We start from the raw sequence: 15,477 nt of genomic DNA on the forward strand, positions 1-15,477 counted from the left end.
CGTCCTCCATTTGCATTTCCGCTCTGCAGGGGTGCATGCCCGTAGAGGTGTGAGGGGGGACTGGACTGAGGAAGGTGCTGTGCATCCTAGGTAGGTGGGACACACGAATCCTCTATACCCCATACATAAATTCAATTTCAAGGAGCTGCCGCACATTCCAAACTGGGGGATGCATCCATCTTCTAGAACCAAGTTCATCTGAAATCTTACTTGTTGCTTATAAATGTGGTAGGGTTTATATTCCATAAATATGACTGCCAGGTATTCATATTATTTAATAAAAAGTCTTGAGATTAAGTAGTCTTTTTAAACCACACTCCAGATGGCTTAAAGACACCTACTTAGGTCAGAAATGTGGAATTAGCACTGACTTCTAAACAGTGAATCATGATGCAGTGACAATTCTTTTTCAGTGTTTTATTCAGATGTATGACTTAGTATAAACCTACAGAATTAGATAACTGTAGAAATGTAGCCTTCTTAAAGAATGGCATGCTATTGTAACTGGTTATTTAGCTGTTTGTGTAAACATCTTGATAAAGTTCTGCCCTTTCTTTGGGAAACTCAAGTCTCAGGAAAAGAACTCTGTATTAAAACAAAATGGTCCAATCCCTGAAATATTCAGTTTCTCAGGCCATTGACCTTGGGGTACAAATATTATCTTGTATTTTCAAACATAAATATCTGCATGGTCCTATTTTCCCCCTTTTTTGTGCTTATCGAAAAGCTGCTAATGAAGACTAAGAAACTGCTCCCCAGCTAAACATTTTTCTGAACTTCTATAGTGGGGTTTCCGAGTCATCCCCTGACACCCCCTAAACTTACGTTCTTCAAACAAGCTACAAGAGTGTCAGGACCAATAAAAAGGACAGCCTTTTCACAGTTGGTCGGGAACCAACGGAAAACCCAAGCGCTGTCAGGAAACGCGCTCATGGCTCCTAGCATGGTTTACTGTAAATGGTGTTTACTCTATCCGAGTTCCCTCCTCCCCGTCCTGACTGAGTCTGGCTCCTGTTCTGGGTCTCAGATTAAGGTCAGTTCCTCAAGGAAGAAACCCCCTGACCCAGTGCCTGCCTCACTGCAGACCAAATCTATATCATGCACCTCTGTTGTTTTCTCTCATGGTATCCTGGTTTCTTATTTGTAGAACATATTGCAAGTGTCTCATTTCAAATTATTGATTCATAGTGGCTCCTGAGTGGCTCAGTCGGTTAGGCGACTCACGATCTCAGGGTCGTGAGATTGAGTTCCCTGTCCGGCTCTGCGCTGAGTGTAGAGCCCGCTTAAGATTCTCTCTCTCCTTCTCCCTCTGCCCCTCCCTGCCATATGCTAGCACATACTCTCTCTCAAAAAAAAAAAAAAAAAAAAGGATTCTGGAACATTTGTGGAAGAGTAAGTCCTTCTGATCATCTAACGGCTAGTAAAACACAAATACCCCAAAGAGCCCTAACATCATCTTCCTCTCACTTTTTTGAGTCAGGGGTACAAGCAGTGTGACTGGTGGATGCTAAGCCTAACTCACACAATAGATGACTCCAAAGCACTGAGCTCCACATGCTGGATGGCACTCTCCTCTTCACGGACCATCACCCCTGGCACAAGGAGTCTCTGCCCGAAAACCTCCATAGGCATGGATGGGTTGCCACAGCTAAACTAAAAGTATGAGTCTGTAATTCAATATGAAATATATAACTCTCCATATATAACTAAACGCTACAGTCTTGATTTTTGAATTATATTTTAAAAGTTTCTACTATTAAGAAGCACCTTTTGTATTTTTTATGTATTTTCCATCTCCTCTGAACTAGTGCTCTCTTCAGGACTAAACTTTTCATACTCTACCTCCTTCCCTCTGCTTCAATAATCTAAGAAGAGATTGCTCTCTGCCTCCATAATTTTTTTTTTAATGTGTCCCATTAACCTACTTAAATACCAGCCGTAGAGACAAGGCGAAATTTTAGGAAAGTGAAGACAGGATATTCCGCAGTTACTAGCGCCTACCTTTGACAAAATGGGGCTACACCATGACGGTGATTAGTCAGCACCCACGCTGGGAAAGGCTCCCTCCAATCTGTTCACTCTTCTACTGGAGTTCACATTACAGGATAGGAGAGATCAAAGTCCACTACCTCCTGTTTGCACCTCTGGCGTCTGGTCGACCAGCCTGCTTTGAAGGAGGCAAGTGCCTGCATCTCCAGCCTCTTTTACTCTAGTTCGTGGCAAGGAGGCTGTAATTTGCATGGGTCCAGTGGAGATACTGTCCACCATTTTAGAGCAGCGGTGTCCCTCTGAATCTGTCTCTACTGGAACGCCTGACCTAGTTCATGCTTCTGCTATCCTTAAGTAAGATAAGCAATGCTTTCCTCTTCTTCCTTGTTCATAGTCACTTACTAGCTCTAGTACAGCTACACCAGCCCGCTAGGGATGAACTGGGAACTAAGCTACTCTGGTCTGAACATCTGTATTCCCAGATTCAGATGTTGACATCCTAACCCCCAAATGTGATGATACTAGGAGGTGGGGACTTTGGAAGGTGAGAGGTCACAGGGTAAAGACTTCACGAACGAGAATAGTGTCCTTAGAAAAAGAGACCCAGAGATTGACTATACTTCAATTAAAATAAAACAACCCCCCTGAGAGACCCAGCGATCTCTCCAGCTTATTCCACCAAATGAGGGTACAAGAAGTTGGCAGTCTGCAACCTGAGAGAGGGCCCTCACCCCAATATGCTGGCACCCTGATCTCAGACTTCCAGCCTCCAGAATTGTGAGAAATAAATTTCTGCTGTTTATAAGCCATCCAGTCTATAGTATTTTGTTATAGTAGCTGGAACTAACTAATCTAAGGCTTACAGCCTTAGATTCTACCAAAAATATGGCAAAGATGAGAAATATGGGAGACTGTGTCAAGCACCAGAAAAGTTAAGATTTCCTGAGTTAAATAAGATAGACAGCCTTACTGATGACCCTGGCTCATTACTGCTCTAGTTGGCCTCATACTAAGACACGGATCAAATCCATCAAGGCTTTATCTCATCTAATGTGCTCACAAGATCAATTATGTCATTTTCAATGCAGGACCAGGCTCAGTCTGATGAGGACATCTATTTATTCAATGCCATTGAAATGCAAACCCTTTATAGTAAAGAAACAATGTCATACATGATACATTAGGAACAAAAGCATCTGAGTGGAATGAGGGTTACATCAGGGTTGGGTCCTTCTACCGTCATGAAATGTAGATTGGGATTGATGCCTGCATATCTTACGGATAATAACTTTGGGTCTTCACTTGAAAATCTCAAAATCTATTAGGGACAGTGATCTACTAAGAAGCATCTGAGATACAGCTATCTTGTTTGGCACAAACTTTAATTTTTACAAGAGCTTATATTAATGATTATGTACCACAGCATCTTAGCACATTAGGTAAATCAAATTTGTACCCATAACATTTTGCAGTCAAGGGAAATGAAGTGCAGAATGGTTAAAAGACCTCACTGGGGGATGCCTGGGTGGCTCAGTCAGTTGAGCATCTTCCTGTGGCTCGGGTCATGAACCCAGTGTCCTGGGATCAAGTCCTGCGTTGGGCTCCCTGCTCTGCGGGAAGCCCGGTTCTCCCTCTCCCTCACCCTGCTTGTGCGCTCTCTCTCTCTCTCTGTCAAATAAAAAAAAAAAAAACAAAAACAAAACTTAAAAAAAACTTAAAAAAAAAAAAAAGACCTCACTGGACAGATGGACTGGATAGGGGCAGGGAGGGAAGGAGGGAAGAAGGAAAGGTGGAAGGAAAGAAGAACAAGGCTAAAGTTTTTCTTAAAAAATCAAAAGCTCTCTTACTTGATGGACAGACTGCAAAAGAACATCCCACACTTGGAGGCAGGTACAAGAAAGAAAAGATAATAGCCCTTTACAGGTTCAAAATTATATCTGATCTGCAAACAGTTCCCATAAAAAGCATTAATGAATACAAAAAGACTCTTTTTTGGCTGAATGTACTATTAGGTCAGCTTGCTTCATATATTTTAATAAATCAAACTCTGGGGAGAAAACATATTGCCAAACATTCAAACTCATGAATTAGGAATTTAGGAGAATAATTCTAAAAGCTACCACAAATCTTCCAAACTTATGATTCCTTATGCAAAGACCACTTTACCTTGACACTTTTCTTTGACTTGGTAATCCAACGCAGTTTAAGTTTCTCTGGTTGAAATCTAAGGGGAAAGAAAAAATGTAACATTGAAATAGATACACAAGTTTTGTTTAAAAAAAAAAAACTCCAAATGGAAAAAAAAAATTCTTCAAAGTCCCTTTGAACATATAACTTAAGAAAAAGGAAACCAATAACCAGACAAGAAATATGAATACAAAAATGACACCTTTTAAATATCAAATTCCACAACATACATTTGTACATAGGCAAAGTTTCTTCCTCTCCTGAAATTTAGCCAACATAACTCTGCAGGTGGTCGGGGGGGGGGGGGCGGACCTGACATAGTTCAATACTATCATTTAAATTTGTTATAGCTACAAGAATAACTCAAAGCAATTAAATACTGAATAGCACAGTTACATACTCAGAGGGAAAAAAGGAGAAAAAACATTTAACAGTTTTCGGTCCAGGTAAACAGAAACAGTGAAACTCATCGCCGCCTGATATATTTGAGATGCCTTTAAAGAATATGTACGTGGAGGGGCTAATGAGGAGCAGGGGAAAAAGTCCGCTGTTTTTATTGTCTTCATTAAAATCTAAACAATAACAACACATCAAATTAACAATTTCTTTATTTTTGAAGATAAGATATGTATTATGTAAAGACAGGTGGTAACAATCCCATGCAGCAAAAACACACATCCGGGTGGACCAGTTAATCAAAACCAGGCAGAGACAAATTTATACCAGTCTAATGGCAAGTAATCTGTTTTACAGCTTTTGGTATAGTAACCATTTGTCCACCAAGAAAACCACAAGCAGACCACTTACACAGACTTCTAAGCAAGTGCCTTTTACTGTTTAATATTTGGGGGCAGAAGCCTGAGGAAAAGGAGGTACAAAATAGACCAGATGCTGACATGTCATTATCCAGCAAAACACATACAGAATCCTGGGATTTGGCAATTCTTACCAACTAGAGAGATATAATAAAATGAAAGGTATCATGCCAACTAAACACCTAAGCTTTTTTCCTACTTATACAAATATCTTGTTATGTATTTTAAAAAAGAGAGAACTCAGTTCAAAAAGCTACCAAATGTTGTAGAAGAAAATTCCTGAAGTTGAGGTCTGTTCAAATCACCTCCTAAAAGTGCATTTGTGCTGTAAAAGACTTGGACACAGACTGCCTGAATTTCACATGTGACGGTCAAAATAACTTCAGCATTTCAGTTTTGTTCAATCAGTGAACAGAATCTGCGGTGCCACTCCAGTAGTTAAATGGAAAGCATGCATTTTCCTCTGAACTCAAAAGGAAGCCACTACAAAAACAACATTTTGTTCCAAAGAGTATCACATGAAGATTTAATAAAAAGACAAACACCACTGTCTACTGGAAATAATTTAGTATATATAGCATTCGGTTTAGAAAACTATTTTAGGTAAAGCACAGCACATCCAGAACTGGACCCAAAGTTTGGGCATTGTGATTGAATTTGCAATTTTTCCTGCATAAAGGCTTCCATGGTTCAGCAGTATCTCTAACCTACTATAGGAAAAAACAAAACAAAAAAATAACCTCACATTTTTCAGCCACAAAATAAGTTAATTTATAAACTCACTAGGCTCTTTCAAGTGTCCTTTGAGGAAACTATAACTAACGGGACACAGGAGAACACAAGGTAGAATGGAGGATGCAAGGCATTCTTCCTGTTATAAAATAAACCCGCAAGTGCAATTCCTCTTTCTCTTGCCTTACCTTGTTTCTCAGGGAACTTGAAAGCTCCCAGACAGCCAGCAATCTCTGGGCTTCTGAACATGGTTGCACATAGAAAGTTTATTCACACAGCCTGCTCTAGAGCTCGGTGCTCTCAACCGGCGGTGGCCTTCAGCCCGTCTAAGCAAAACTGGGTTGAGATTTTTCACAGCCCAGGGCTAGAGCAATCAGGCACTCGTGTCCTTGAAAGTATAGTAAATGCAGAGCAGGAGGCTGCAGGCTGGAACAGCTCAAACCCCGTAATCAGATTACAAGCAGAAATCAGGCCTGTGGATGCTGAACCAGGCTGCACTCCACTGATGGGCCATTCATGATGCTACCACTTCAAAGCAGGGGCCGAATCCCAGTTTATGTTCCAGCTACATAGACAATACTGCAACCTAACCACCACCACGGGGGAGTCCAAAACATCTCCTCCTCACCCTAAAAATAAACAAGAAGGAACCATACAGAGACTCTTGATGTATTGGGAAGAAGGGAAGCTGCCTAACGATTCCCAGGCTGCTCTGAGTCTGGCTTTGGCTAAGTTAAATGAAATATTTCACCTAACAGGGAGCCAAAACCCCATCGTTAAGAGTTAAGATTTATGAACAACATATGAGCAAAATTGTGGGAAAAGAAAAGGCAGATATTACTGGAGGTTCAAAAATTTTAATTTGAGACAGAAGCTCTTAAGTTAGGCCTTACCTCTTGGGCTGCCCCCTTTTTATTTTGTTGTTATTTTTCAAAGGGACTTAATTTTTATAAAGCAGGTCCAGGTTTACTTCAGAATCGAGGGGAAGGCTCCAGAGATTTCCCACGTGCCCCCTCCCTTACAACATTCACGGCCTCTGCCATGAGCCACATCGTTCACCAGAGTGCTACATTTTTACCAAGGATGACCCTACCTTGACACATCATAATCGCCCAGAGTCCATGGTTTACCTGAGGATTCACAGCATTCCATGGGCTTGGACGAACGTGTAAGGACACACCTCTCACTGTAATATCACACAGAGTATGTTCGGCACCCTAAAAATCCCTGGTGCTCTGCCTGTTACCTCCCCACTCCTCCCCCAGCAACTACTGTTCTTTTTCTATCTCCCTCGTTTCATCTTGGAGTCACATAGTGTGTGGCCTTTCCAGACTGGCTTCTTTCACTTGGTAATGTGCATTTAAGGACCCTCCATGTCTTTTCCTGGCTTGACAGCTCACACTTTCTCAGTGCTGAATACTATTCCACGGTCTGGATGGACCACGGTTTGTTTATCTGTTCACCTACTGAATGCTTGCTTCCCTGTTTGGGCACTGATGAAGAAAGCTGCTACAAACATCCATGTGCAGGTTTTTGGGTGGACCTAGGTTTTTAGCTCCTTTGGGTAAAGACCAAGGAGCGCGACTGCCGCATCGTATGGTAGGAATAGGTTTAGGTTTGTAAGGAAGTGCCAATCTGTCTTGTAAAGTGACTGTACCATTTTGCATTCTCACCAGCAGTGTACAAAAGTTTGTCGTCTCTCCACATCCTTGCCAGCATTTGGTGGCGCCCGTGTTTGGGATTTTTGCCATTCTGATAGGTGCACAGTGGTATTTTACTGTTTTGAGTTTCCCTGATGATGTATGATGTGGAACATCTTTTCATATACTGATTTGCCATCTGTGTATTTTCTTTGGTGAGGTGTCTGCTAAACGCTTTGGCCCATTTTTTAGGCCATTGTTTGTTTTCTTATTGTTGAGTTTTAAGAATTCCTTGTATATTTTGGATAATAGCCCCTTTTCAGATGTGTCTTTTGCAAATATTTGTTCCCCAGCCTGTGGCTTTTCTAATTCTCTTGAAATTGTCCTTTGCAGGAGTTTTATAATTTTAATAAGGTCCAGCTTGTCAATTCTTTCATTCACGGATCGTGCCTTTGGTGTTGTATCTAAAAAGGCATCACCAGGGGCGTCTGGGTGGCTCAGTCTGTTAAGAGTCTTGGCTCTTGATTTTGGCTCAGGTCATGATCTCAGGGTGAGATCAAGCCCCACATCAGGCTCCACGCTGAGCATAGAGCCTGCTTGAGATTCTCTCTCTCTCCTTCTCCCTCTGCCCCTTCACCCCCTCTCCCTGCTCACATTCTCTCTCAAAAGTAAATAAATAAATAAAAATAAAAAGGCATCGCCATTCCCAAGGTCATCTGGGCTTCCTCCTATGTTCTCATCTAGATGTGTTATAGTTTTGTGTTTTACATTTAGGTTTATAATCCATTTTGAACTAAGTTTTGTGAAGGGTGTAAGATCTGTGTCTAGATTCATTTGTTTTCACATGGCCATCCAGTTCTTCCAGCAGCATTTGTGGAAGAGACTATCTTTGCTCCCCTGCATTGCCTGAGGGTCTCTACTCCCGGGACCCCTGACTCCCTGTACTGGCCTGTCTATGTCTCTCATCTCAGGAGCAGTGGTTTGCCCTGGGTCCTCCCCTCTCCTATGGATCCAAGAAGAGTTGTTGATTTTTCAGTCTGTGCAGCTTCTTTCTTACTGTTGGGATAAAATGGGGACTCCCAAGCTTTTTACATGCAGGACTGGAAACCCTGGAGTCCCCCTGTTTATTTTTAACTACAACATGTAGATGGTGAGCCCAAACAGTAATAATGCAATTCCAAGAAAAATATGCAATCATTAGGGGCTGACAATATTACAGCTAAAAGGAGCAAAAAAAAGAACCTAAGAAAATGGTCTCATTTACAAGATGAGGAAACAGGGCTAGAGGAGTAACTTGCTCATGTGGTCAGTGATGGAGCCATAGGATCTGGGGCAGCTGGACTCCAGACCATGATTTGCCCCATACACCTGCAGGGAGGCAGGGACTTTGAGTATATCCACCTTTGTATGCTTGGGACTGAACACCGTAGCAGGTGCAGAGCAGGTCCCCAGAGAATGTATGCTAAGTGACCATATGAAATAATGGAATAATCTTTGCTGAAGGCTAGAGGTCACACTCTAAAATGATTTTTACTGATTTTATACCCTGATTTCAAACCAGATGGACTTAAACTGATCTCTAAACTACAAACTTAACTTGAAAAGGAAGAAACTAATCAAGGTGCATCCACAGAAGGTACACCAGCACTGGTTACTCCATGGGTCAGCAGCGGCATTTGGCGTTCTCCCTATACTGCTGGTCACTACGACTCTATAAAACTGGGGAGAAATATGGCAAATAGGGCAGTTTAAAAAAACTCAGTAAGGAACAACATGTAGCTGTGGATACCTGTAGTGGACATTTTATTGTTAGGTCCAAAACAACAGGGAAAAAAAGAAGGAAGTGTTGGAAAGTGAAGAGAAAGGGAGGAAATTGTACAAGCAACTGATTCTGGAAATGAATAATTACATGAGATGAAATAAGATTTATATTTATAAATAATATTTATAAAGCATTTAGTTTATAAAACACAGTATCACCTGCTCATGACCGTAATTAGAGAACACTCAATTAGAATTATCTTAAGTATATCTAAATGTTTCTTTTTAATTGTTACTAAGGAATATCTCTAGTTTGAATTTTTAAAATGAAATTCCAATAGAGACTAAAAAGAATTTGGATATTCTCTGTAAGTTGGTAACGGAAGCTAACCACATTTATTTGCCTCACTCATCCATTATGGAAAAAAGCAAACAGATTTAAATATGGCTTCACGGTTGAAAAGAAAAAGCACAACATTATTAAGTTATGGATATACAATTTAATTTCCTATTTAATTATCTCATCCTCATGAGATCATAAAGATGAAAGAAATCTATATTTTACATCGGTGGAAATATGAGGTTTTTAAGTTTACTCTCCAATAATTAGAAATAATAACAATTAATAATAATTTTCTTATTTTAGGGTGGCTCATTCACACAGAAGAGCGACCAAACAGACAAACATTTCCTCACATCATTCTGTAGGTTAGCATATTTTATTTCTCTGCAGAGAAAATTCAAGTTGTGGTTGTGATTTTCTTAAAGTTCAGGGAGAAGATATCTTAATTTAAAGCAGAGATGGTGCTGTACTCCCTTTCCAACATCACTTAACCACCAGCTCAGCACAGAGAAAAAGGAGATACACAAAATGCACAAAATTCTCTGCCACTGTGTCCAGTTAGAAACACTAATCATTTCCATTTTCAAAGAACCACAGTTTTCTCAATGCTCAGAACTAATGTTTTATGGAAGTATTTTATGGAATGCTTTTGAAGTTTCAATCTTGAAATTAAAAAGAAAACAAATGTTTAAGTTTCCGCTATATGGGCACACAAAAAAAACGCTTCAGTGGAAGGAGCATAAATATGTAAATAGGAGGGCAAGAGGGAGGTCCCTGTCACGGGCATGTCATGTCATGATCCGTGGGTGGTGGATGACCAAGAAGGATCTATGAATGGACCACTGAGATGCTGACAGCCCAAAGTGAAATCACTCGGACAACTGTATCACGTCTTGGTAAATCCAAAGCCGTGGATTCTGGGAAAACCAGCTGAAGGGGCCTTTCTGATCACATGGTCTTCATTTTACTAAGAGTTAGACAACCCCCCTCAAGGTCACAAAGCGTATGGTGTGGCAGTACCAGACTAGAAATAAATTCACATTCTCTTGCTCTCCCCAGGATAACTCCCCACATTCCTGATCAGTCTGGACACAAAATAACAGGGGCCATTGCTGTAAATGTGCCCTGGATTGATGTCACAGAGTCCCCAACCCTCTGGCCTATGTTGGTTTTATTGGTAGAAGGGCCACTCTGGCCCTGGGAGGAGTCAAGCCAGCTTCTTACAAATCTCATATGATTCCTTGGTCTGGTTTTGGTTCCAGAGATGTTCCTCAAATCCAGTAGTGACTCCAGACACGAGTAAATAGGACATGTCTGAGACCCTCAGGCAAAGACAGAAGTCAGGGCCTAGGGGGTGGGGGTATTACAGAAAAAAGCAAGCAACTTATGATTCTTCCTTCCCTTTCCAAGGTCCCCATCTTATTGGAAATAGACAATATAAGGATGTTACTATCAACTTTTAAGAGTGTATAAAGCAATGACTCGGTAATTCTACTTCTAGAAATGTACTAAGGAAATTACTTTGAATGAGTACAAGGATGTTTACCACAGTTTTGTTTATAAATGTATAAAAATGGAACCAGCCTACACAGAGAAACATACAGAAAAATGGGTAAATAAATTACACAAGAAAACCAGGTTTGAAACTCAACTGGTGATTTGGAAAAATTTTCATGATGTATTAGAGATAGAGATAAGCACCCCACCTTATCAGAAAGACAGTAAACAGACCAAAACATTAATTATCTCACCACTCAGACATAACTCTGTTCATGTTTTTCCTCCGCTATTGTCCAAAGTTCCCACAATAAGCATGAATTACTTCTATAGTTACCAAAACAATTAATTACAAATAAAGACAAAGGTAATAGATCCTTTTAAAATCCCAAGGCTTAGATTTAGCCTAAACATCCAGGAGAAAACCATGAATGGAATTGTGTCTGTGGGCTCATGCACAACATCAACCTGCCCTTCTCCCCTGAATATATGCATTTCTTCACTATAGGGGTGTTGGCCCAGAGAATTGCCAAAGTCCTTGAAAACATGCAACCCAGTGTTTCTCAAACTCAACCCCATGTGGGCCACAATCGCATGGAAGTTCTGGACCAACTTCCCCTGCCAACCAACACTGAATTGTCCTGTTAAAGCCCGTGCATAGATTTTCTTCTCTCTCGGCGTTTCTCTATTGCCAACTACACTTTTCCTATTCGAAAGCCAGGTCTCCTAAAGGATTACCAAACTTGAGGGGCAACACCTGAGACTCATTCCTTGCACAGTGCTTGGCTCAGAACAACGAACTGTAAATACTGGAGGAATGAGTGAATGAAGCAAGCAAGCAAGCAGACGAGCAATGGGCTCACTTCTATCCTTCCTCATTCTTAGATTCTGGCTCATTCTCAGCCAACTCTATTTCTTTTCTAGGAGGCACAAAGGAGAAGTATTACCACTCCTTCCTCAACTTGAGACTCCTAGGAATGTCTTCTTGTCTTTTCTACAACGTGAAGAAGGTGGTGGAATATAAATATTTGCATGCAGGGAGAAACAGGAAGAAATGCTAAAGATCTGCCAGGGATATGAAGTAACGGGAAAAACGGGAGCTGATTTCTGTAGTCCAACTGTGGACAATGTCAGTATGAGTCCAGGTAAGAAGGGTCACCTCCTAAATGGCCAAGGTCAAAAGATAAGGCATTTGATGACAAAGGATCAAGGTATTAACTCCTCAGGGACTGTGATTCAAAGTTGTGTCTTGGGATTACACGGAGGCTTTACTGAGGGGCCAGTCCTCCTGTCTCCTCTCTGGCTGACAACATTCATGCACCCCTGCAACATGAGAGGAAGCTGTCCTTTGGGGGGGGGGTCATCATCATGAAGGAGAAAATGGGAACAAAGCCAATGAAAAGGAAAACAGCCCAACACCTCAATTGGCAGCTACACATTTTTCTACCAGATCTACTGTGACAATGTAAAGAATAGCATAGGAACTGGGTCCCTTACTGACCTGTCACCAAGAGGCGGACACCAATGCTAAGTGCCCTGGGGCATTAAACTCATTTAGTTCTCTCAAGGCCTGCAGGGAGCTGCTGCTACCATCCCCATCTGCAGACAGGAAAAAGGAGATACAGGGTGTTCTAGGATAAATCCTTGGGCAGGGACAGGCTGCTTATTAAAATGTAGCTCTAAAGGCAAAACAACCACTTCCTGGTCAATCAAAATGAAATCAAAGAGGTAAATATGAAGGTGAGGCCATGATTAAAGAGAGAATATACAGTTGACCCTTGAGCCATGTAGGGGTTGGGGCACCTACCCCCTGCACAGTCAAAAATCAGAGTAGAACTTTGACTCTCCCAAAGCTGAACTGAAAATAGCCTGTTGACCGAAAGCCTTACCAAGAACATACACAGCCGATTAACACATATTTGGTATGTTATATGCATTATATCCTGTATTCTTGTAATAAACTAAGTAGAAAAAAAGACGTTATTAAGAAAATCATAAGGAAAATATTTACAAGTACCATCCTGTATTTATTAGAAAAAAAAAATCCACAGAGAAGTCAATCAGCGCTGTTGAAACCTGTGTTGTTCAAGGGTCAACTGTGTGGGGAAGTGCTCTGAAAACCAGAGCGCATCATCTAATCCCTGAGTGGATCTCCATATTGAAAAGAGATGCGGGTGTAGGGTGTATGCAACATTCCTGCCTAGGCCTGTGTACTGTCCCCTCACGCTTCCTCAAGGTGGTCCCTGGATAGCACCGGAAGCCTCCCCAGGCCACAGGAAAGTGAGCTGACATTTACACGGGCAACACCTGACTACACACTGTTGTGAGTTACTGATACATTTCTACCATTTTAACAAGTGCCGCAGAACAATTTTAAAAATGTACTATAAGCTACTACAAGGCCTCGACTGAAAATTCCAAAGTGAAGGCTATGTTTTTATAGCCTAGTAAAGGGGTATTTTGTATGTTAGAAGCTGCTGGAAATGGTATTCACATTTTCTGGGGTGGATTTTATCTCTGTGTGCAGACTCTGAATCTGAGCAGAACTGCCTGACGGGAGGCCATCCCACCAGTGGGAAGCCTGGGTAGTCCTTTTTGCTTCCCTTTTATCACATACTGGTTTATTCAGACATTCCAGATTCCTTATTTTAGAGTAATTCTCCTCCTGTGCACATTGTAAAGGCTTTGTGAATTTTGGTTAGTGGTAATATTTAGGAGAAGTCTCAAATAAAATGTGTTGTATGATTGTGTAAGGTAATTTTGAACAGGCCAAGTATGTAGACATGAAAAGGCGAAAGAACTTTCAATGATAAGAAATATAACTCACAGATATTTCTGTATCAGATGTGTCGAAAGAACCATGCCCATCTTGCTATAGGAAAGATCTCTTTAAAGAAAAAGGCTCACTGCAAACCCTTAAGGACTTATTCATGTCTTTGAATGTCCAAAAGAAGAATGTTAACATCTGAAGTGAAAATTATCTCTAATCATTTTAGCTTCTGGCCAATTCTGAATCTGTAGCTAATGATTCTTGGGGAAAATAACCCAGGTAGCTTAAAGGAGGAGGGAAGATCAACCATTTCTCAGAGCAAGGAAAAAAACAAAAACAAAGGTCAGTTCCACGTTTAAAATATACACTGAAATATACCTACAATGGAATATTATTCAGCCTTAAGGAATGAAGTTCTGACTCGTGCTACAATATTGATGAACCCTGAAGACATTATGTTCAATGACTAAGCCAGACACAAAGGACAAATCTTGCGTGATTTCACATATATGAGGTATGTTGAGGAGTGAAATTCACAGCAATGGGAAGTAGAACAGTGGTTACCAGGAGCTGGCGAGCAGAGGGGCGGATAGGGACAGAGTTTTAGTTGGAGGAGATGAGAAAGTTCTGGAAACGGATGGTGAGGCATTAGTTGCAAACTAATATAAATGTACTTAATGCCACTGAATTGTGCACTTAAAAATGGTTAAATTGGTGTTACATTTTAGCACAGTTAAAAAAAAGTACACTAAAAAAAAAAAGTACACTAAAGGTAAAGCACAAAGTGACACAAGTTATAGGCATGTGCTGGGCATTAGGCACAGGTCTCCTGACGGGTGCTGGAGCAAAGGTGGATGTTTGGCTTGCACACCCCCACTACTCCCTTCCAGGTCAGGGAGATGCCAAGAACATTTCTGACCTATTCGAAGCACCAGTACACAAAGGGTCCTTCAACAATGATCTGCCAAATAAGTACATAATTAGATATTTAGTGTGTAAAATCTGAAACTGCATGGGGTGCAGAACACTGTTCTTGAGAGCTGCAGGGGCCCAAGCCCCACCTCGCTCCCTCACTGGGGGTGGAATCCCAGCAGGGGAAGAGGGCTGGCATGATTACAATTATCCCGGGAGCTCAGACAAGGCTTCTGCCAACTCCAGTCATTCAATACTCGCTATTTGATGGTTTTACCATGAACAGAAAGTAAGGAAATACTGAATCATTAGATATGAGAATTTTTTATGAGTCTAAAAATCCAGATGGTAGATTAGTAAATGTATAATATTACTGTTGATACCTGATAGACTATAGCCTTTCTACAACTATACTTGAATGATTTAAAGGAAAGGGCTTTGAATAAAATAATGTCTGGGCTTCCTTGTCTTCAGAAGGGCATCTTCATAAAAACCACCACCACCTCACAAAACTAATTAGTATGGAAACTCAAGAAAAATCCAGCAACCTGCCATTCCCAGCATCTCCAATGTTTTCTACAAGTGTATATTAGCTGGTCCCCAGGACCTTCACTAGAGTCCCAGAGCTGGTTCCCAACGCATTTGCTGACTGATGAGGGGACAGGGGATGTTGCTAAGATTGGACATATTCTTGATAGCCTTCTCCATGTGCAGTGATCACCAGGCAAGCAGATTCTGTGCTCAAAGACTGAGTGGCATAGGAAGGTTATGACATGAAAATTGAAGATATATTCTACTCTGCTTGAAATGACGAAAGATATACTTACACTT

At 41.1% G+C, this 15,477-nt stretch overlaps 1 protein-coding gene across 6 annotated transcripts in view; it reads right to left on the minus strand.

Moving 5' to 3' along the window:
- The window catches only part of SVIL (supervillin), a 229,754-nt gene that overhangs the window by 100,458 nt on the left and 113,819 nt on the right, over positions 1-15,477 (minus strand). For 4 of the 6 annotated variants that reach the window (XM_027593384.2, XM_027593388.2, XM_027593385.2 and 1 more), the window contains one exon: positions 4,156-4,213. Coding sequence is in view for 2 of the 6 variants with exons in the window: in XM_027593389.2 (XP_027449190.1) it covers positions 4,156-4,213; positions 5,912-5,972 (119 nt within the window). In the remaining 4 variants the exon portion in view is untranslated. Of the gene's footprint in view, positions 1-4,155; positions 4,214-5,911; positions 5,988-15,477 lie in introns of those variants that run through there. The other 2 variants (XM_027593389.2, XM_027593383.2) reach the window with 1 other exon arrangement.

Source organism: Zalophus californianus, chromosome 9, assembly GCF_009762305.2.
Source record: "Zalophus californianus isolate mZalCal1 chromosome 9, mZalCal1.pri.v2, whole genome shotgun sequence".
NCBI classification, from domain to species: Eukaryota; Metazoa; Chordata; class Mammalia; order Carnivora; family Otariidae; genus Zalophus; species Zalophus californianus.